The sequence below is a fragment of the Ammospiza nelsoni genome, chromosome Z (genome assembly GCF_027579445.1).
Source record: "Ammospiza nelsoni isolate bAmmNel1 chromosome Z, bAmmNel1.pri, whole genome shotgun sequence".
Classification (NCBI taxonomy): domain Eukaryota; kingdom Metazoa; phylum Chordata; class Aves; order Passeriformes; family Passerellidae; genus Ammospiza; species Ammospiza nelsoni.
In genome coordinates, this window is record NC_080669.1 from 77,230,842 (window position 1) to 77,253,944 (window position 23,103).

Here is a 23,103-nt window from a genome sequence, read left to right on the forward strand (position 1 = left end):
CCTTGTAAAACCGGGCTCGCTACAGCCTGGCCATCTCCAATGCCACTTTCTTTTAGGCAAATGCTCCTGATTGAACAAGACATCAAACCTCGGGCCAAAGCTCTGTGGCTGCTTGATGGTTACCTGCAGCTTCCTTGGCATATTAGAAACAGCTTTTACGCAAGAGCTTTTCACACTTAAATTAAAAGCAGGAATCAACATCAGGTATAAATGAAGGAAGGAAGATTTCACCATTCCAAATGTAGTTTTGTTTTGGTATATTGTTTTGGCTTGTTTTGGTGTGGGTTTTGTTTTTTTTTTAAGTTATTTTGGGGGTCATTTTGTTGTTGTTGTTTTGCTTTGTTTTTTAATGAAGGCAGCAAACATTCTGGCAAATGAGAAACATTCTGAGAATATTACATTATTTGGAAATAGAGGTTTTAGATTAATATTGAGCTTCATGGGTAGCTAGCCACTTCCTTAGCTTTGTTTTATTTTAGAATGTGTCATTCTTTTATTTCTATGCCTATGCAAAAAGTTTTCCAAACATTTAATGTCAGACAGGAAAACTGAAGTGGAAAGTGGATGACAGCCAGTCTAACTGAGCTTTATCAACACAGTCCATACATCCTGACACACTATGCATGCTCTAAGTTACCTCAAGCACTATAGCCAGTCATGCCACTGCTATTTGAAGAGACGTCACAATTTTGCAAACAGAAATGATGGAATTTCAGTGTAAAGCCCAAAATAATATACCATGTTGTTCATGATCCATATGCTGTTTGCATGAGACTGGAAAACAGAATAAAAAAGGCAATAAAATAATCCTTGTATGTAAGTAGAACTAGAAAAGTTAGGTGCTGCAGTGCAACATTTTTATTACTTTTAAGCCATCAAAAATGATTGTGTTTAAGAAATACATTATTAGCCTGCAAAACTCCAGTCTTCATTATGTATTCCTCTGTCTGCATAGGCACCTCCCACCAAAGCAAGCTGACACTGCTTTTCAGTTGGCTGAAAGAGCAATCACTGTGGAGACAAGTACCGAAAATATTTATTCTCAACCAAGAAGTTCACCAAGTTTCAAGACATGGTCTCTTCTGAACTTGGCAGCTTGGGAGTGAATTCTGAACACTTTCAGAGATGTGGTAGAGCCTGTCTCACATGGATGATATCTACAGAAAACACTGGACCAAAAACTGAGAGCTAATTACTTGGGCTCAGTAAAAACCTATGTTTCTTGCTACTGCACCAACGCAGCCACTACCAACTCTTATTTTAGATACAGCTACTGAGTTATGTTGGGAAAAGCCTGGTTACCTTGGAGATCACTCCCAGTCAGCTCTGGAAGGATTCGCAGGATGTATTTTACCAAAATTTTTTACTCTTTTGTGTACAGTCAGTCAATTTCTATGTGCTTAAGCAAAACACAAGGACACCAAACAAAAGAAACACCAAATTAGTGCATACTTCAACTACTCTCCCAGCATAGCTAGAATTTCAACATGAAGTAAAAGAGAAAGCAATTGTGTCCAGAACCTACTCTGTAGGTGTGATAGAAGGCTTCTGTACACACAGAAGGTTTTGTTTGTTTGTTTGCTTTTGTTAGGGATTGAACAGATAACAAGTAGGTATGATACCAAAATTATTCATTTAAGTAGGCTTTCTTCCCACCAAATGTAGAAAATATACCAATTATTTCATTGGTTTAATATAATCTCTGGGATGGAGGATTCATATTTTGGGACACGCGCTGGAACAGATACTCATGTCTACTTTTAAAATAACAGAACAACAGACTCAACTTGAAATTTCCCCTTCTAAACTGAGCCTAAAATCATTTGTATCTGGGAAATAAACTGTGGAACCCTGCAATAGACACAGGAGAACTGGAAGGATCTATGAAAACAAGAGCTCAACACATCTGTGATGATGCACAGTATTCAAGAACACTTTTGCTCTTCTTTTGTTTCTGAAGACAGCATAAAAGGGCATTTCTTGCACCAACAGCTGAAAAAAAAAAAAAGGGCAAAGAATCCATTCAAATGCTACGATTGTATCTGATTTGCATGGTTAAGCATTCCAGTTTCCTTAACTGTTTAGGTGGGAGGATGGGGAGCATTATCCAGCAACCTTTTCCACAGTAAGCCAGACTGAGCTGTAGTGCTCTGTATTTACCTGTGTTCCACACAGCTGGGTTAGCTGGTATTCAATATGGCAAAAAGATTAACTCTTTGCAAACTATTCACTTCACAGTCAGTCTGTGAACACAAATCGGAGGGAAAGGGAAAATTTATAACCATTAAATAAAAAAGAAAAAAGCATACATTTCCACATATGTATTTTGAAACTGCCACAGGGAATTTGAGCCCAATTTTCCCCCATTATTAAGGCACATGTACATCTCAGGGACAATTAATAAGCCAGAGTAACAAGGTCAACAAAAGCTAGAGGCTGGTTGGTCACAACAAGGAAAATATATGTTTAGAATTCATAGCATTGATTTTACAATTTCCTCCTATTTTAGCATTTCTTCAGAACAGACATATGTACCCATATTTAAGTTTCTGACTTTTCTTACTGCATCTGTGCAGCTCACCTACTTACATCAAAACATATGTGATACTTGCACTTTTAAAATTTTTTTAAAAGGCGTGTTTATCACCAAATTGTCAGAAGTGAATTCCTGCATAAATCAGGCTCTAGGAAAACAGACAGTTCCACTGCCTCACTTTAGTTCTGCACACAGTGTTGTCAAACAGGACTTCTAGATCCTTTCAGCAGAGACATGTTCTCTATTATGTTAGCACTTGTAACACCCTCCTGCTCCCTAAGACTGCCTGAGGAGCTACGGGTGATCCATGCTGCTGCCCTGGTGACACACAGCATTCAGGCAGTGGATATGTTTTTGCAAAATAACTGAGTTGACATTCCTCTTCTTTTGGGAAGTCAAGCAGTTATTTCCAGAACTGTATGAAAGTCAATCCATCACCACAGCCGAAGCTCTTTAGTTACTTGGTCCAGTTTCATTCTTCAACTCTCAACCCCTATGTTTTATCAGAAGTACAGCAGAATTGATACCTTACTTCTGCAGCTACCTCTCACGTTGCTTAGTCCCTGAGCTACAAAAATCTGCAACCACACCACACCAAAAAAAAGTTATCTTCCCCTAGGGAAATGCTTCTCTTCTGCCAGAAAAGAGCCAGGGGAGCAGTGAGCAACAGATACTTCAGGAGCCAAAGTTAACCAACGCAACTTGCAGACAACATGCTTTACAAGGTGTGAAGAATGTCAAGTGTTTACAAAGGAGAACACTGCCTGCAGAAGGTTTCCCTTCCCACAGGCCCAACTATGAAGGCTAAGCAAGACAGTCAGTTACCTTTGCATATTACGCATAATTACAGAACAATTTTTAAACTTGAAAGGTGTATTTTCCCCCCACCATCTAAACCGTGTACAACTGTGAAGTCATACACAAAAACAAGATGGCTTTTTATTCTTGACTCACATTCCAAACCTCAAACAGGCATCATGTTCTTCTCAAGATAAAAATCGTTTTAAAATTCTTTCTGGTTTTAATTTCTTCTGGTGAGAATGCTCTAAAGAACGGAGGGTTGGGAATGGAACATATTTCTGTTCATATTTTCTGAGTTAGCCTTCCCCCCACACCCTGAACTTTCACCTCCTTGCAGACGTTCATGCCTGTTGAAAATTAAAATGTCTGCATTGCAGGATGAGCCATTATAATTCAACACATGCTGTTTTGGAGTAGAAAAAGCATGGTTTTGAAATAGCTCTGTTACAGGTCAGGAATGTAAAGCAGAGTTCATATTTCAGATGACAATGGGAACCAGAGCTTTTTCTTACAAACCCAACCCAGCTTACAAGCAATGAAGGAAAAAGAAATCTGTGCAGTCAGGTCTTTGCAGGCTGCTTGTGTTTTACAAAGGGCAGCATTGCAAAGTCCCGCTTTTACCATGGAATACAAGTTTTCAAGATTTGCCTTCTGAACATACTTTCCTGCTGCAGTCTTTGCTCTGCCACAGATGATTCAACGGGCAATCACTTGCTCTGTATCCTTCCAGAGAGCATCCCAGGCTCACAAAACAACTGCACTACTGAAACACCCCAAGCAGAAACAGTACAGCTCAAATGAGATGGTATCACAGCTATGTATTATACTCCTCACAGCTACGAAGACTGTGGTTTGATGCATTTTGCTACAAGTCCCAACAATGCCCCACAGAAGAGGGCAAAATCTCATTGTCTTAATAAACTAATCCCACTGTTTTGGTTCATCTACTCCAAACAATCCTTTTTTGCACTTAGATTCACATGTGTGCTTAAGAAAGATTATGAAAGTCATCAGATCTGTGTGATATCAATACCCTACAGTGGGGCTTGCTGGTCTCAGAAGAAAGAGGAGAAGCCAAGCAAAGTCAAAAAAGACCATAAAGAGTTTATTCTCACAGAAAGAGCATCTGTGGAGCAGCTTCCAAGCTCCACAGAACCTGTGCTGCAGGATTTGTCCAACCCTCACTTGCATTTTGTCTGAGATACAAGAACCTGTCAGACAGATTTGCTATCACAGTAACACATTTTCACTGTTCACTAGGCTACAGCACCCTGCCCAGGTAACAGGCTCATGGGAAGAGCTCCTGAGACAGCTGTATGTATCTCCCATACAGAAAATGCAGATTTTGCATGGAAATTATTTAATGACTGCCAGTTTTTAGGCAACATCTCCTGAAACAAGGCATCACAGTAGCCTCCTCCCCTAAAACCTCTGCTACCCTGACAGAATGGAGGAGGCAGCAACCTGGAGAGAGCAGGCACCAGGCAGACAGCATTCCTGCATATGCATTCTCAGACATGTGAGACTCAATAACCTTTGAAAGTGAAGCTGGAAAATTTGTATCATACAACCAAGCACAATTATGATAAAGACAAAATACCTTATTCTCTTTAATTTCTTGTTTGAATAAACAGTATAGAAGCAGCAAAAACAGGATGCAAGTTCTGTCATTGACATTCTCAAAACAGTGAGAGTGACAAAGTATGACTCTTCTTTGACAACAGGTTACACCTATCAGCATAACGTACACGATATCAGGTATGAAAAAAATATTGTAATGTTGCAAAAAGGCAGAGGTCTACTTCTTTTATTAGAAACAGCGCAGGCAGATGAGTGTCAGAGTTCAGTTTATCCTAACATTTCCGTCAGGGTTGAAAGTGCCATTGCACAAAGCACTAGAGAAAAAAACTCCAAACTTAATTATTCTCAAATTGCAAGGACAGCCAGATGCTTGACAAAAGAAAGACAGTCTCCAGAACAGTCACGTTAGGTAGCTTTAATTAAAAAAAAATTCAGTGCAACATTACTTTCATAATTCCAACTATTTTACAGTTGGGTTCAGATCTCCTAAAAAGTTTATTTAGCACAGAAAGAAATCACATCCCTGTACTTGAATATAAATTGTCAGCTTTAGAAACAGGTCCCAGCTGGCAGCTTTCTGTTAGCACTACTTTATGACCAAAAGAAACATTCATCCTTTGATAAAGCTGGTTTTAGCAAACTCAGCAATACAGGTTTGAGGGTCCTATTCTTGTTCCAGAATTGCTCCTCTAGAAATAAAATTTAATTTGGTACCATTTCCTCCCCCACCCCAGCCTCCTAAAGATTTATGCAATCATTCTATACCAGTATACCTACTCCAAGATTACCAAAATCTAGAAAGAAGTCTCCAAGATAAATACTCATGCAAGTTTCATGAAAAACTGAAATTTATATTGACAAGAACAATACTGTGCTTCCACTGAAGGCTGCAGCACGAGCTTAGCTGTTATGTTTGACCTGTGAAATGCCAAAGAGCTACCTGCACTACCTGCTTCAGTAATGTGGAACAGCCCCAGCAGACACTGTGTGATGCCTGGCAGGGACATGGGGGACCCAGGAGAATGATGGGACAGAGCTGCCTCTGCACAGAGGTCAGAAAAAGAGCAGAAAAGGCAGACACTGAAGGCCAGAGTGAAAAACCACAGGTACTGTGATAACGTGGAGAACTACAAAACAACCATGCAGGGAAGCCACACTTCACTAGTTCTGCTTCTCACAAAGGACCTTGTGAAATCTAAGGTATCTAAGACTGATTCTGTCCAATCCCAAGGAAAACTGTAAACGCTCATAAGATGTTTCCTAAGTGGTAACCTTACTTTCTTACAACTTCTGCAGGGAACCCGGTCATAGTTACAACATCAATCAGGGAGACTTGCTTTGCTCAGAAAGGAAATTTAAATTAGGGGACCAAGAAGGAAGGTGAGAGAGATGACAAATAGAATGCGTTTGGTACTTTTTAACACCAATGGCAGCAGCTCCAACCCTCACTTTGCACACAAAAGAAATTAGTTGATTAACTCCCTTAAAAGCACTCTCTATACTGAGCCATTGAGGAGGGAGAACTGCATGAACACAACACTGCTTTCTACTACTGGAAACGAGATTCTGTCATTCTCGTCAGCTGAAGTTACATTCTTCCCAAAAAATTGCTGTGCATGGCAGCCCTGACAAGCTTACATGCTAAAAGACTGATTAAGTAAGAGAACACAAATTAACGTCAACTGCTGATTTTCCCCACCACTGCTTTCTTGTAACAAAGACTAAAGGCATTGTAATTAACTTTCCTCATGAAATGCTATGTTCTAAAGTTGGCCCTAATTAGATGCAATATAATTCTTGCCAGAAACAGATAATGTGTGTCTTTCATCGACTTGGGTGATTGGAATTTATTAATGTTTGGCATGTCTGCGTAGCACAAATCACGTTTTACCCGCTGCTCCACAAACAAGCATAGTGTGTATCTTTTGTATCTTGTATCTTTTAAGGTATGACCATCTGCATTTGGTACTTTGTAAGTGGGAAATGCGGCTTTCATTTTAGAACAAAACCTCATAAAAGAAGAACCCCTCAAACTGGAAAGGCAAGAGGGAAGATAAAAATAACAGCACTAAGCATAGCAAGATCCTGGCCCAGTACGAGGTTTCTGTGGCACAGACACACACACACACACACACACACACACACACAATAAGCTCGCAGGGAACAGCAAAAGGATATGGAAAGAGGGAAGAAGGCACAGCTTAGCAGCAATGCTTTTCATTATAGCAGCAACAACAACTAAGATCTGTTGGTAAGCACAATGCCTCAAGGGCAGTGTGAAAAACCCACATGAAGAAACGCCAAAAAGATCCTCAAAGCTGCAGGAGGACAATGGAGGCCCAGGCCGATGGTAATGCAATCCCAAATTGGTGTCTTCTGAAGTTAGTTTAACTTGAAATACTTTTGAACCCCACCCACTATCAGCTGAAGAGAAAACAAGGAACAGAACATGGATGATGATGATTCATGTCAGTGCAAGCTTCTATTTTTCTATTTCAAATAAAAGTCAGACTCCATGCCCATAGACATACTCTCTTTTCCTTTAGTTTTTCTGTTTGTTTTGCTTCCAACCAAGAACTTTTCTCCAGGGCTCAGCAACGGCAGGCAATCTCAAATGCCTTAACCCTTTCCCCAAAAAGAGAGACCAAAGTGACCTCTCCACTCATGCAGGAAGCAAGTAATGGTAAAGATCCAGCAAAGGTCTCAAGGGAACTTTGCCAGAGTACTCCTGAAGTAGAAAGAAAAATTACCATTTGCAGTCTTCTCTGTTGGTGTCTTCCCCTACCAAAAGGGCCCAAAACCAAACAGAAAACTGACCAGAAATGCAGGGTGAGCAAGGGATGTAACACTGGAAGATCTATAATTTTGAATCTTGCCTTACAAACCCAAGGTGCAACAAATCACACATTTGATAAGGATTAATTGCATGGAAAAACTAACGAAGTCTAGAATTACAAATGTCAGAAAGACTACAGAAGACCCTCTAATTACATTTTAAGGTCTTGTCCCTATGTTTAATAAGCTACATTATTCAACAACCATGGTTTTGATCTCACGTAGCAGGCACTCAGTCCCAGTTGTAGATTCTTAGCATACTACTTGCCTTCTACACAACCATTAGTGTTAATTATTGTTATGGGTGATGGATTTCATAACCACAACTCCTAGTCCTTTTTAAAAATTACTGTTGTGCAAATATTTCTGACTTCTGTAAACACTGTTTCAAGAGATCACCGAATCCTGGTGGTCAGCAAAGCTGCTGAACCCTGGGAAGCCAAATCACAGTGTCCAGAAGCTACAACTGCATATTCCTAATAGGACAGGAGCTGGAGATTAGTGCGTTTAAACTCCTGGTCATGTACCAACACTATTGGTCAGCTTATCTAGTTTTGTCATACTTTAGACATCCTGGGTTGATATCCAAGCTTGAAAAAGCCCAGGATAATGTCTAATGTGACTATTTAAGGACATTTTAAGATCAGCAGTAGGTTAGTTTTGAAACTTACACTTAATGTGCATGTGTTTGAAATGACTTGTGAAGAGTCAAGACTATAAAAACACACACATCACACACATTCTGTGAAGGAATTTCGAACATTTCTGGTCTAGTCTTGCATGTTCATTGTGGCAGCATTCTGGTAAACATCGTGAATGTTTTCAATATTTGCCCTATTAAGCAACCACTAAATGCACTCCTAGAATCAGACAGGTCAGGTATGAAAACATCTGTGAGCTTTTAGATCAGAAAACAGGTGTTAAGAGAGCCTTCACTGCTTCTGCTCAAAGCCTCAAAAAGCAGTGACTTACTCTAGAGCAAGTAACCTTCCCCACAGAGGAAGAGACTTGCCTCACCTATGAATAGCAGGAAGCCCAAGCTCATGCTGCGTGCAGATCACTCCACAAAACAAGCTACATCCCTCACAGCTCTTTGAAATACCTCCTTCCAAAATTTATTTTCTACAAGGGGTTCCTTTGTGTTACTTAACTGGATATTCTAGGTGACAAGCAAAACCAGCGAAGAGACAAATGGTCTTTAAATATTTCAGTTAGTGTATGATACAGAAACACTTAAATCTAGATTTGGGTTTTTTATGGGTTTTTTTTGTTTTGTTTTTTTTTGTTTTGTTTTTTTTTTTTTTTGCTTTGCTTTGGGTTTTGGTTTTTTTGGGCACAGGTTGTTGATAGTTTGTAAGAGCATGGATTTGGCAATATGGAAGTTTCTTTCAAATTTCTAAACTCAGACTTGATGACAAAAAGAAAAGGCTGCTTTGAAGAAAACCTATCTAGAAACAGAAGAATAAGAATTCAAGAAATAAAGTCAATAAATGGGGATTGTACTGCATAAATTCATATGCAAATTCCTGAGGACAGCGGTAATAATTGGAAATTGTAATGAATATTCTTTTAACATTAGCAGTGTCAATGAGACAGCACACCTACCATTTCTAACAGATCAGAAATGCACAAAGCAAGATCTCTGTTTCACCACATTTAGTCTGTATACAGTTGTACTTAGAATCCAGACAGTTTTCTTCTTTAAAATGCAGGCAAAGGAACTTGGGTGATGTAACTTAAAAACACACTGAAACCTGCCCCTATACTCAACCCAGAAAAGCTCACAGCAGCTGAAGCATGCAATATGAAATAAAGCTGGTTAAGAAAAAACAAGGAAATTGGTTAGGGAATAGGGGCTTCTTGGCATTCCTTTAAACCATTTCCTGTTCACCCTTGTGGAGTGTAATATAACCCTAAGAAAATATATCTGACCTCACTCCTTTCAGCTGCATTAAAAAGGTTTTAAAAGCAATTTAAATATCAGATTGCACATCCATAAACAACAGAAAAGAAAGAGGTTATACATATTATTGCCTTCATCTTCTACTAAGACAAGTTGGGGGAGTTTTTCTTGGTTTTGTTATTTTTTTTTTTAATTTAATGAGAACTTTTGATTTTCCCTGGGAGACAAGGTCAACAGACTAGGGCACTTCCTGTCTGCAGCAATGTCGTGTGCTTATGTAGACATGAGTCTTCTGACAAACAACTGATTTATTGCAAAGAGGGGTCATTACAATCGTGGCATATAGCGAGATCACATTCTTTCCTACTTGTTTCGCTTAATCACTATGGATTACTCAAACATACTTGAAAAGAAGATGCATTTCAGCTGTGTGTGAAAACTGACAATTCATCCAAAATCACACACACACACACACTGAAGGCAGGAGGGGACATGGTCTAGGTCAGAGTATGATCATGCATTGACAAAACTGTGAGTAATCATACAACTGAACTACTAAAATGTAAAAGATGTGATCCTACAAAGTCCTCAGCACCTTGTCACCATAAACACAGGTCTCAGCTTCTCAGAAAGAGGAGACTATCATCAGGGACTATTAAAGGAGACTATCATCAAGGACATTTACAGCTTCTATACTTAAAGTCACCCCTCTGAATCTTACTGATGGAACCCTCATGCAGTCCTATTGCACACATTTGGGACAAACTCAAGTGCCCTGCAAAGCAGGTCTGAAATCCAGCAGTGTGCAACACTAAATACCAACAGATTTTAAACAGGAGGCAGAGTTTGGTTTTTCTTGGTCACGATAGCTAGCTGACATACCAAAGTCAGAAGAGTCTGATGAGACCCAAGCTATGCAGAGCTCTGAAAGTTGTTAGTCTGGGTGTGGTAGAAGCTGCTTGTCTCTCCTTAAAGGGAATTTACACAGTTCAAATGTTTCCACAGTATTTGAGCACTGCAGAACTACTATTCTATCCACAACAATTACCCCATTGAAATATTTTTCAACAGTTCTCCCTTATTTTTAAGGTGTGAAAGTGGGATAATAAGCTCCTGCACAAGGCTGCAAAAAATTGCATTGAAAGATGAGGGGTTGAGCCTTTTTTCCAGTCTCCTGACCTTTCCATCCTTTACTGCACTGCATTGGCAGTTCTCATGATTTTCAACTAGCAGCTTAAATAAATTCCAATGGCAAGATTTACAATGTCCATTCCCCCCAGCCCCATGAGATTACACTAAGTTTGTTTACAGACACCTTCAGTACATGTACCACGTACAAGGTTGTTTTTCTTATGTCAAAGGATGAAATTTTCTAATTGTGTTTGCCTTGTGTATAGAGCTGAAACAATCCTACTTTCAAAAAACTGAAGATGCTGAGCACTGCTAAAGTAATTTACAGGCCAGTGGAGGGTGGGAGGAAGGGAACCAAATATCAGAAAAACTAACAATGTCAAAAACAGAAACATAAGTTTAAGAAAACTAAAATTCTGCCCCAGCCACAGTTAATAAACCTATCGGAGTTACCCAGGAGACAGGAGAGGAAAATGAGTGGAAGAATTGCTACTGCCAGAGAGCAGGAAGATATTTGTCATTAAGTAGTATTTAGGCACACTTTCTAGATAGTAGGCTTTTTTCTTGCGAGCTTAAAGGACATAATCACAGTCACCACTGCAGCAAACAGGTAACTTAGCATTTCAAGAATAAATCATAAAGTGACTTGATCTTCATCTAAAGGTATCATGATACTTTGGGTTTGGAAGTGGGAGGAAGCAGATTATAAATCTAAATTCCAGGCATGGAAACTCCCTTGTACGGAGTTCCAGGGCATAATAATTACATTCCTATACTAGCAGAAGAAACACACTGAAAATGACAAGTACATTTCAGCTAGAAGTTAATTTGCTAAACTTGCCTTCCTGGTCTCTGAAGAACACTTACTTCATGTTCTTCCATTTTGCATCAGAAATTCTCAAATTGGACTGGGTGCCCTCCCTTCAACACTGCGTGGCTAAATGACACAGATACTGTGTGTTTTACAGGGTGAAACAGCACTCATAGCTGCTCATTTGCCCAAAACTATGCAAAGACACGGTGAATGAGAAGAGTTGGGGGACAAGCTTCTATGGCCAGAGGAGTGTCCATGCTCCCCCAGCTAGCCTAAATTAAAAGAAGAAAATAATAAAGAAACTTTGGTATTTACCACCTCATGTGTAATGACTGAGCAAGCATCACACATAAAAATGAGAAAAAAACCATACCATATATTATTATTATGTATTATCCCAAAATCCCAAGCATTTCAACAGAAACCAGTGGCCACCCTTCAATAGAAGAAACTTAGCTATATCCATTTTCCCCACACACTGCTCATGCTTGTCCCATCCCATTCACTATATCACAGTTTAGAAAACAATATAAATTAACACAAATTACATTTCTTTCCTTAAATGACCCTCTAAGGAAAGCAAAATTACTCACAAACATAAAAAACCAACAGCCTACATCTGATCTTATGCATCTTACCATCATCTGAGCAAACGGAGATAGCTGCAGTGCATCACCGCTGGAAACTCTCAAGACCTTTTTGCTGTGACATACATTAATCTGAGCTAATGCTCCTCACAAACACATGAAAACACAACCTTCCTCTTGAGTGCACAACATGGTAAATAACCAGCACAGCAATCCAGCTGAAGCGAGACCTGGCTTGCACACAAGGAACCTACACTACAAGAAACAAAACCAAAACACACTGAGCAACTCCAAGTTTACAAGCAAACAACATATGCATTAAGAAGTGGTATTCAGTACTGGAAAAAAAAAAAAACTGCTGCCCAACACGAAGCCTAGGGCAGCTTCTTGCTGTGCAGCACTTCACACGCACAGCCCCATTTGCAACACCAGGGCTGCAGGGATGCACACCTGCTGCCTGCTGCATTTATCACACTTTGACACAGGACTGGAGACAGCTGTGAGACAAATCCAGCAAAATTAGACAGCAACAGGCTGTTTTTACCAAGTGGGACAGGAATACAACTGGGTGGTCAAAACGAAATCCACAAGAATTCCATCCTTAAGTATGCTGTTACTGTGCCAGTAACACACTCCAAGACAGTTTGAACTTGTAGTCTTTCTCAACAATGTAAGGCATAAGCCCACAGTATACTACTCAGGTTCCCTTAGCCACAGTGAAGGAAGTAAAGAAAAGGGTCCTGCTTCTTCTCCTGATAAGCACACAGAAATAATCAATAATGTGTCATCAACACACGGCCTCTCCCGAAGTCCTGCTCGCTCAGCTGGATACATATGGACTGTCTGGTGGACAATGAACTGGCTGGATGGCCACATCCAGGAAGCAGTCACCAATGTTTGAATGTCCAGATGGGGATCAGTGATGAGTGGTGTCCCTCAGAGGTCTGTGTTGGGACCAGTACTGCTCAGTGTCTCCATTTGTGACACAGCCAGTGCGATCCAGTGCACTCTCAGCAAACTTACAGATAACACCATGCCAAGAGATGTGTTTGACTGATGCCATCCAGATGGGCCTAGACAAGCTCAAGAAGCAGGTCTGTGGGAACTTCATGGCGTTAAGAAGGACAAGCGCTGGCGTTCCACCAGGGTCGGGACAGCCCCTGGTGCCAGCCCAGGCTGGGCATGAGCAGCCCCAGAGCAGCCGTGCCCAGAAGGGCTTGGGGGTGCTGTGGGTGAGAGGCTGCACATGGCCCAGCCATGGCACTCCCAGCCCAGAGAGCCAAACGTGTCCTGGGCTGCACCCAGAGCCCCGTGGGCAGCAGGGCAGGGAGGGGATTCTGCCCCTCTGCTCTGCTCTGCTGAGACCCACCTGGAGCCCTGCATCCAGCCCTGGGCTCCCAGCACAGGAACCACAGGGACCTGCTGGAGATCAAAGGGGACGCACATCTCCTTTGAGGACAAGGTGAGGGAGATGAGGTTGCTGAGCCTGGAGAAGGCTCCAGAATAGCTTACTGTGGCCTTTTCATACTTTAAGGCAGCTAGTAAATAATGGAGAGGAATTTTTTCTCCAGACTTGGGGCAATAAGACAAAGGATAATGGTTTTAAACTAAAGGAGGGTAGACTGAAACTAGATGTAGTGGTTTGCCATTGCTCCTGTCAAACAGAATCGCATCAAGCCATAAGCAACCATCCCTCAAAGAAAAAAAAAAAGCTGGAGGAAAAGAACAGAAACTCAACCTCCTCTAGACCCCAGAAAGAAGCCACTGTTGGATAATATGCCCATCTCAGCACTTTCAACACCCAAATGTATTTCAATGCTTCACTGAGGGGAAATCCATCCCTCACTGGAGCTGGCCATGCGCGTCCATGGAACCAGCACTTTGGTTTTCATTCTTGATTCAATGCTCTTTCAAGCAGACTGAAGTCTTTCTTCTGACTTCAAAGGGCCCTGTTTCAGGCTCTGGATAACCAGACAGGTTACCCAAGCTGGCAAGATTCCTAAGAAGTTTCCACCACACACAGCAAAGAAGCAAAGATGAAAGAGGAGAGGTATGCACCCATGAACTGAGCCACACAGGGTATGTCAGGCACATACATACACATCGGCAACCACATCATTTGCAAAGTTATTAAAATACCTTTGCTTCTATCATTACAATCAAGTCAATGCAAGTGTTCTGGACAGTTAGCTGTGTATTTCATCTGAGACAATCACATTCAGCCTATCTAGGGAATGAGAGTCCTCACACAGCTATAGAAGAGTAAAAATAGCCAGTTTCACATTATGTTTTGCTAATAATACTATGCCACCTCTCAAAATCCAGACAGTAGAAAGTAGCGCTGGTGTCATGTGGAATAAAAGCACTACTTAGAGAGTCTTCTACCTCAAAATACTTCAAGGTAAATATGGAGTCCACATAGCAGCCCAAATACTGGAAAAGATAGTACCTCCAGTAACAATAAACGTGAATATGAACTGTGAGTCGAAGAAATTAAGACATCCTGAAGCTGTAGTTAAAAGATTCATTCCACTGTGATGGCTTTTGCCAGCTCAATGTTAACAGGACTTTTAAAAGCTTTAGGCTGCAGCTTTGCCCAGATCATTCAGGTCTTGAAATAGGCAAAATGGCTCATTAAACAGGTTTTCAGATATCAGAACAACTACACATGTCCCATACACAGACTTCCCATTTCCAGGGAAGAATGGCCACTGACACAGTGATTCCACTCTATGCTTTACCTTCACAGATAGTCAAAGCATGTATGAGATGTATATTCAGCACACCTCAATGTGACAATGTGCAAGGAAGCAAAAAAGGGCTTGACATGTCCCTAATCCTGGATATTTTCCTGGACTACACACAATCAGAACAGCTTCTTGAAGAATAGCACTAGAATTCATTGCTGGAATAAGATATTTAATACACATCTTTCAGTCTGACTCACTTCTTAACATTTGTTGTCTGCTTGTACCATTCACAGTCTACCAAAATATAAGCACAGAATGAAAAGGCTCAAATCTCCACTAAAATAAAGTGTACGGGTGTTATATTCACTAGATGGTATTACAGCAGATATTCACAGCAAACTGTCTTCACTAACAACAAAAGACAAGGCAAAAGCCTTCAAACACAAAGACTGAGCCATTCTTTAAAATCCTCTCCTCCACATGAGTTTTAACAGACAACTTCATATCAGATCAGGCACGAGCAGCGCCAAAAAGGAAGAGGGGATATAGTGTACCACAGTAAGGACACGCAGATTGCTCATTTAAAATTTTCAAATTTATTTTACTTTACATTTAAATCTTACTAAAGATAAACAAATAAATGAAAAAATTACAAATGCTTTTTTCCCAACTCTTCCAAAGTTGGAAGGCCTTTGAACTTTTGTGCTCTCTTTAAAGGGACACAAAAGAAATGTTTCTACACAAAAAGATTCCTTTCTTGTTACCAATAGATTCAAAAATACTAGTTTTCTCCAGTCTGTATATGCCAATTTGCCTTTCTTCTTCCTACTCACTCCCATTTCATAATCCTGTTTAAGGAAATAACCATGTGTTTATTCAAAGTAAACTCAGGTTTGTCTACTGTAATTCCAAACACCATAGCACAGTTCTCATTTAACCAATTCCCTCTCCTTTCTGTCTTAAACATTTGGAGATGCTGCAGGTGGTTTACAGAATATCTGCAAGTTATTTAGCCTTAAACACTCCTCATACTTTCCCATCCAGAGACAGATGATCAACAGGCAACCCACAGCAGCCCAGTTGCTTCTTCTCCCGGAACAGTTACCAAAATAGTAACTCTGACCCTTCAACTATCCCTCCTTTCTTCTCCCTTTCAGACCTTCTTGCTTCCCTTCTGTTTTCCCACACCCTTATTTGTCAGTCTTTGCTTGTCTTCTCCATTACATTTTCTTTTCACCATTAAAAGAGATGCTGCATAACTTCTGGGCTGATATTGGCCCCCTCACAGAGGGCTCCTGCACGCCAGAATTACAGTTCACCTGAATAAAATAATTTTATATGTACTCTGAGGACATTCCTATTGTGAACAATAAAGAAAATACGTGCCCTGATGGCAAAAGGTTCACCCTGAACTGACTGGAACCAGCAGTTCTTACTCTAATATACTCAGAACAGGTTTAATTTCTTTCCTGGATAAAGCAGAGCAAGCTGAGTAGAGCAGAGTGTATGCTCAGAACTGGAGGTATGAAGCCAAATAGCAGAATATGGGGTGGAAAGTAAAACTCTTGACTCCTAACAGGGGAAGGGACAATCAGGAACCACAGCACTCATTTCAAGAGGGAAAGGAGGTTCAATTTTCCATTCCCATGAAGAACTGGTTGAGGGCAATCTGTGTGTTCCAGAGATCAACCCTCCATCACATGCTGTATAGGTGGAATCAAAGATTACCATTGAAGAACAGTAAACTGAGCAAAAGCTACAGTCATGATGATGTGTTTCAGCCTGATTCAATCCAACACACAACAAAAGCAGGATACTGAAGTAAAAGCAAGCTTCAGTAGTTCATTTTCTAAATAATTGTGGACAACAGTCAAGCAACACAGCCATTTCACTTTTTTTGCCAGAGATAACACAGCATGTGGTGATTTTTTGTCACAATTACCCTGAAAGTACCTATGTACAAAGCAGATACTGCAAATTTGAATCCCATGCTCCCTTTTGGGTTAACTGTAGCTTTCAGTGGACAGAGCAATTTAATAGCTGTTTGCAGGAGATCCTGCTTTATTACTTTTCAAGTTGCCTCACCCAAGTTTTGTTCTCGCACACATTCAGCCTAGAACACACGAGAACACAGATTTTAATTGAATGTAACCCAGCAGTCTTTCCATTCCAAACACCAAGCAGGTTAGCTTTTTATACTTTAAAAATTGCTAAATGTAAACTCACTACTTCAAACATTTGGCATTAAAAAGAAATGCCAAGATTTAATTAGCATAGTGTCTAGATTAAGACTAAGATTTTACACTACAACATACCTAACTTCTTCATCATTTTGAGATTTATGGAACAATGACTACAGCAAAGGCCAAAAAGCAGAAATTTTAATTAGAACTACAAACTTCTCAACACCCATGTAATAAATAGTACAACATACAGGCGTTTCCAGAAATACCAGAAGTTAAAGCTGGTAATTAGCATTGGGGAATCCCAGCCTGTCTTGGATCTGCTTCTGACATTAAGTACATTTTTGGAGAACTGCACAGTCAATTTTCAGTGTTAAAGAACACTCTACAATTTTAATTATTATTATTGAGGGTATTTGGAAACAAATCTTCTTGTCCATTCAACAAGATAGCTTTTTAGAAAAAAACTGGTTTCTGTCAAATTGCAGTATGTGTTTTTCAGATGATCTTCAATACTCACAGAAAAGGGTCCTAAAGCTTTTCAGCTTTTGCCCACACACTTAAGACAGTGAAAACAATCCAAACCATCAGAGCCTTCACACAATACGCCTTTTCTAGAGTAACCAAGAACATGGTTAAAAGCCAGTCTACCTGAATAAACCACTTATGTAATTACATCATCCTAGTATCAAGAGCTAGATACTTAAATATGTAGGTGCCTGAAAATGTTGATGAGCACCTTGTCATATTTAAGAAACAGGCAAAACATGTTTAGACAGGCTAAATCTTCACACATATGAAAATCCACTTTTCCACTGTTTAAGGTTCTAGACGCTTTTGAAGTCAGGCCACAAACTGACTAGTTACTACAGAAAACACTACAATCTCCAGTATTAGAGGCCTAATAAGACAGCAGTAATATTTTAATAGTGATTTTTCAAAATTTGTTTTTCTAAGCAGAAACTATGAAGAACTTCTCTCTTACTGGGCAGAGACATTCATTCTCCACTGTGTGAATAAACTATGGACTGTGTATAAACAAATTCAGGTCTGAAGTGATAGCTCCTGCTATTACTATGGCAACCTTTTCAAGCGTTACATGTGATAGCCTCCAGCAACAATTAAAATGGCCATCCCTTTAGCTTTTATGTGTTTAATGGTAGGTTTTGAGTTTGATAATGAGAAGCAAGAGATGAGGAGAGTAGAGAAAATACAGCTTCTCAGACAGAAGAGACTTGCTGCTTTGTCAAGACATGATTGTGGTTTCTGTTGTCTACACATTCTTTAAGTGTGCACAACCACTCCTTAGCTTCCAGTCTTGGCATTTGCTCCCACCCAGGCACCCTGTTCACAGATTCCCAGTCTACAAGCATCCTCCTGTGACTACACATCATGCTTTGACAATAGTCATTTGTGACAGAGCGATAAATCTCATTCCTTCTCTCCAAGCACACGTGTTCACATGGCAACAGTCACCCCCAGGAAGGATTTCACAGCGATCAAGTGCGTCAAGGACAAAGGATTCTCCAGTTAATGGGGCTGGATTCACAAACAGTAAATCAGGTGAAATACAGGGATACAGCAAAAGTATGAAGTGAGGAGTCTCCCTTCATCTATGAGTCATACTGTCATCTCTCAGCTGTGGACTATATCAATCCTGCTAAATATTTAAATTAGCAGCCTTATTTACTTGTGTATTCCTGCAACTCTTCTGTTGGCATGCCCACCCTTGCGCTTTCTGCGCCAGTATTCTCAGGGTGTGACCTGACAACGGAACTAAACCAAACAACAACTGGAGAAAGGGATGTCCTGCAGTTCCTCCCACTTCCACAATTTCTCCCAAGGCTGATCCTACAGTAACACAGAGCACAAAGTTACTCATCTGACATTCACCCCATAAAGTATTTTCCCATCAGTTCTTGTCCTTGACCTAGCTCACTGCAGGGTCAGATACCCTCAAAATGACAAGAGCAGACGTGGAAAAAGAGGGAGCAGGGTCATTTCTTTCACAAGCATCAAGACTGGCATCATTTGAGCACCAAAGCAATGCCTTCTGGCAGGGATACCAAGAAATATACTTGAATATCAGCAGTTATACTCATTTTTAATTCAGCCACTGCAGGAAAGACTGGAGAGCTTCAATACATTAGTGAAATTTCCTTTGTAGTCTTCATTCCAGTAGAGAGTTTTGTCTTATCTGCCCTACTGCTGGAGAAGTGTTTGCAATTCCTGTTTCTCATGCACATCTTGAAGACTTACCTCCTACTCATCCCACTCCCTATTTTTTAATGCTAACAATGAGATTAAGACAAGGGTACTCTTCCTTACCCTAAGATATCTTCGGTTCTAAAACACAATACATTAAAGATTTCTTTTAGAGAGCAATGAGAAAACTCTCAGCAACCCTTCTAACTTTACCCTCATTCCCAAAATCCAAGAGAAATTACCACATCTTATAAACTGAGACAAAATACAACCAAATACTTCCCATTAAAAAGACATCCTTTTTCTCCCCCTCAAAAACTGTAACTAAGAGCAGCTTCTGGAAACTGAAGAGAATTTTCCTTGCTTATCTTGCACAAAATATAGGACAGCTCCTGTTGGTTGCCTTGAATTATGCCCTTAAGGCTTGGCTTCAAAACAGAGGAAACCAGACTGTCATGGATTTAGACTTGTGCTCTTAGAGATGCCTATCTAAATTTTAGGTATCTGAAAAATCCTTTGCGGTCAACCTTGTCTCCAGCCAGTAGACAGCAGTAGTATCAAAACAGCAATTACATTCAGACTGCCCTTGATTTTGGGGAGAGGCATACACCAGTTATCAGGGCTAGATAAGTGAGGAATAAGTGAACCAGCGCAATTTATGACAGTGGCTGAACTCCTACAGCAAGGTCTGGTTTCATCACACGTGTCACTTAGCCTTTGCTCTAGAGCAGCAGCCCAGCCAAGCAGCATTTAAGTGTGGATGAAGTCACACTAACACATGGGCACACCTAACTTCCAAGTGTGTTCATGTATTAGCCAGCAGACCGCCCTCGTTACCCAAGCAGATGCCTATTAAAAGTTTTAGTGGTGTGGGTGAACTCAAAACAGCAATTCCTGCTGCTCATTGGAACAGGAGCAAAAAAGTCTGACCACAGAACTCTAGCAGTTCTAAACTGAAAGGCAAGTTCAGTGAGATGGGACACCAAAGATTTGTGATATTATTTTTATTTGCTGTGAAGTGGCACGAGATACTGTGCCACTGGCTGACTCAGTCTGGTGACCAGCAAAATCAAATACTGCTTAAGTAGTGAAAAGTGCTTCCCTCTGCACCCAAAATTAAAATATTTCTGGAATATTCTAGATATTCTAGACAGCAAAGGTTCATTTTTGCTTAGAGAGGCAGTCTTTTAAGAAATGCCTCTTGCTAAACTGAAGGAGCAAACCATCCACCAGTGCTGCTGCAATGACACCAATTCAGCAGCTGCACAAAATGCTAATCCACAGCCCAAAATTCTTTCTGAGCAGTAGCCAGCACATCTGCAGGTCGCACCATAACAACAACGCTACCTTCTTCTGCTACTGATGTGCACTACAGGCTGGCTGAAGACACATTACTCTAATGGTGTGCTGTGAGACCATCTTTACATCAAAACACACACTGAGTGCACTGTGTAACTTTACTCCAGAGCACCAAAGCTTCTTAAGACACTCCATTTTCACATGTAAGCATCTTCATCCAACACGGCTGCCCCAGGACCCCAGGCAAATCCGGCAATGGCAAACAATACATCACCTCTTTCAAAAGGGCACAAGAAAATTAAGATGAAGATTGAAACACTACATTCTCCACGGATCATGAATATCTGTTACAAATTCGACACGACATCTGGAAAGTCAGTTAAATAAACTCACCTATTTCACAGACTTCTTACTAGTGACACAAAAACCTAGGATGATTAGTAGGACAAGAACAGGACTAGACTGTCTAGTTCCACTGCTCCAAGGGAAGTATTGCTTACTATACATGTCAAAGTTTGGGTATCCACCAATACTTCTACAACAAGCAAGATTTTGTGCAGCCTAACGTCTCTCTAAATGCTGTTCTGGAGATTCTTCTGAGGACCTCCACATTTATGTCTTCCTTCCCCACTGCTCAAGCCTCATATCCATCCCTCCTGTCGTACTAGAACTGATAAACCACAGCTGCCCTAACTGCTCAGCTGGTTCCTGTATTCTTGCTGACAAAGAAACCCTGCCACAGACTGGGGAGACATTAGTTAAGTGCTCAAACACTGATAGGAACTGTATTAGGTTTAAACAGAAATATGATTGGGTAGTAAAGTCCTTATGAGGCTTAGCCCTAAAACTAGAACAAAGTTCCAATCTGGGCACTAGCACAATCTAACAGAAGTGCTGCAGACCCCACAGACGTGTATGATTCAGCTATGGGGACCAAAGTAGTAAAACTGTTAATTTGCATAACAGATAATGGCTCTACAAATAGAAACAGCCTACTGCATACTGTACTCAGCTGTTGCCTTTGTGCTTTCTTCTCTGTAATTCATTAACCTACAAGCTTATCAAGGTGGGAGTGAAGAACTTGTTTCCAGCATGAAAACCAGCAGTCAAACATAGCAGAAGTACTTACGTCACTCTTCCTGAACTTTGCTTTTAAGCTCTTCATGCTGATCACATTCAACCTTCCAAACCTTTGAGGAGCTTTTTATTCTTCTTCAATATCTAAACAAAAAAGAAAGAAAGTAAGATTCCAACTTGATACCATTCAGTTCACTGGCAGGCAAGTCACAATCGAATTTGCATACCCCTATCAGTCTTTGAGGATTTAGCCCTCAAGCTCTAAAAAAGATTAACAGTCACTTAAGCGAACCTTTCTAACTGTATCTCTAAACTTGGAAATAAGCCTAAATCTGACCGCTGAACAACAGAACAAATGTTCACCAAAACCTAAGCTGTATATCATGTTATATTAACTACACCTCCACATAATTAGATCAGCAACAGGTTCATACATGAACAGATTGCTCTGACCACTGCCCATTATCACCAGGACAGCCATTTGTAATAATGGATTATGCAAAGTCATTCATTAAAACGCTGCCATCCTACCACCATGGGTCTGCACTGGGCAGCAGAAGTATCACCATTATTCTATGCACAAGTACAACCACTAACCAAACTCTAAATTGTACTTCTACCTTGCTGGACACAGTATACTAGGACAGCTTGACACAACACAGCAGACAGAATCATCTGAACAAGACAGAGGTTATTGCTGGAAGAATTGTTTTGGATTCTTCCCCATAAGGGGGGAACTGTATGTGGGTCTTTAAGAGCCATAGCTGCTTGAAACTTGGCAGTGCATTATCACAGTCGTGTTCCCCCTTCCTCCCTTCCACATGAAGGAAAGCAGCAGTTGAACAAACATACAAAGCTAACCTAACAGACAAGCTGCAAACTCTCACAGAGGAATGTGGGTGTCTAGAGCAAAGTTTCCTACAGAAAGCTTCAATGATGCCACACGTTGTCAAGCCAACATAATGGTGAAAGCACATTAAAGCAGCATGGCAATGTGCTTTTTCCTAGAGCACAGCAGAAAATCATAATGAGAGAGCAACATCTGGATTAGCAAATGCATCTAGATAAAAATGTTCCACATTTCTAGTTTTACGGTATGGTTGCTGAAATAGTTAGTTGCTTTCATCTACAAGTTTTAGCTGCTATACAAATTCTTTCTGAAGGAACAGTTTAAAGTTAAGGATGTTCAGCTGTATAAACTTCCTCTCTCCACCCTAGGAAAAAAAAAAGTAGAAAAAGAGAAAAAGTTTTAAAAGTCTAGTCAGATAAATAAATAATTGAAATAGGGACTGAAGCATAAAATCAAATAGGTTACGCAGGGTCAGTATGTTTCACATCACTCTTCAGAACGAGTAGATTACAGTTTGATAACCAAAGTGAGATTCAGCTATTTCATAAAAGTACATCTCATTACTAAAGGCAAGTTGCTATGCTCTACATGATAACTCTACCATGAGTTTT

At 40.4% G+C, this 23,103-nt stretch overlaps 1 protein-coding gene across 2 annotated transcripts in view; it reads right to left on the reverse strand.

Moving 5' to 3' along the window:
* Positions 1–23,103, reverse strand: part of RAI14 (retinoic acid induced 14) — an 85,614-nt gene that overhangs the window by 53,315 nt on the left and 9,196 nt on the right. For both annotated transcript variants that reach the window (XM_059491883.1, XM_059491882.1), the window contains exon 2: positions 21,695–21,786. In XM_059491883.1, the coding sequence (XP_059347866.1) occupies positions 21,695–21,730 (36 nt within the window). In that variant the 5' untranslated portion in view covers positions 21,731–21,786. The remainder of the gene's footprint in view (positions 1–21,694; positions 21,787–23,103) is intronic.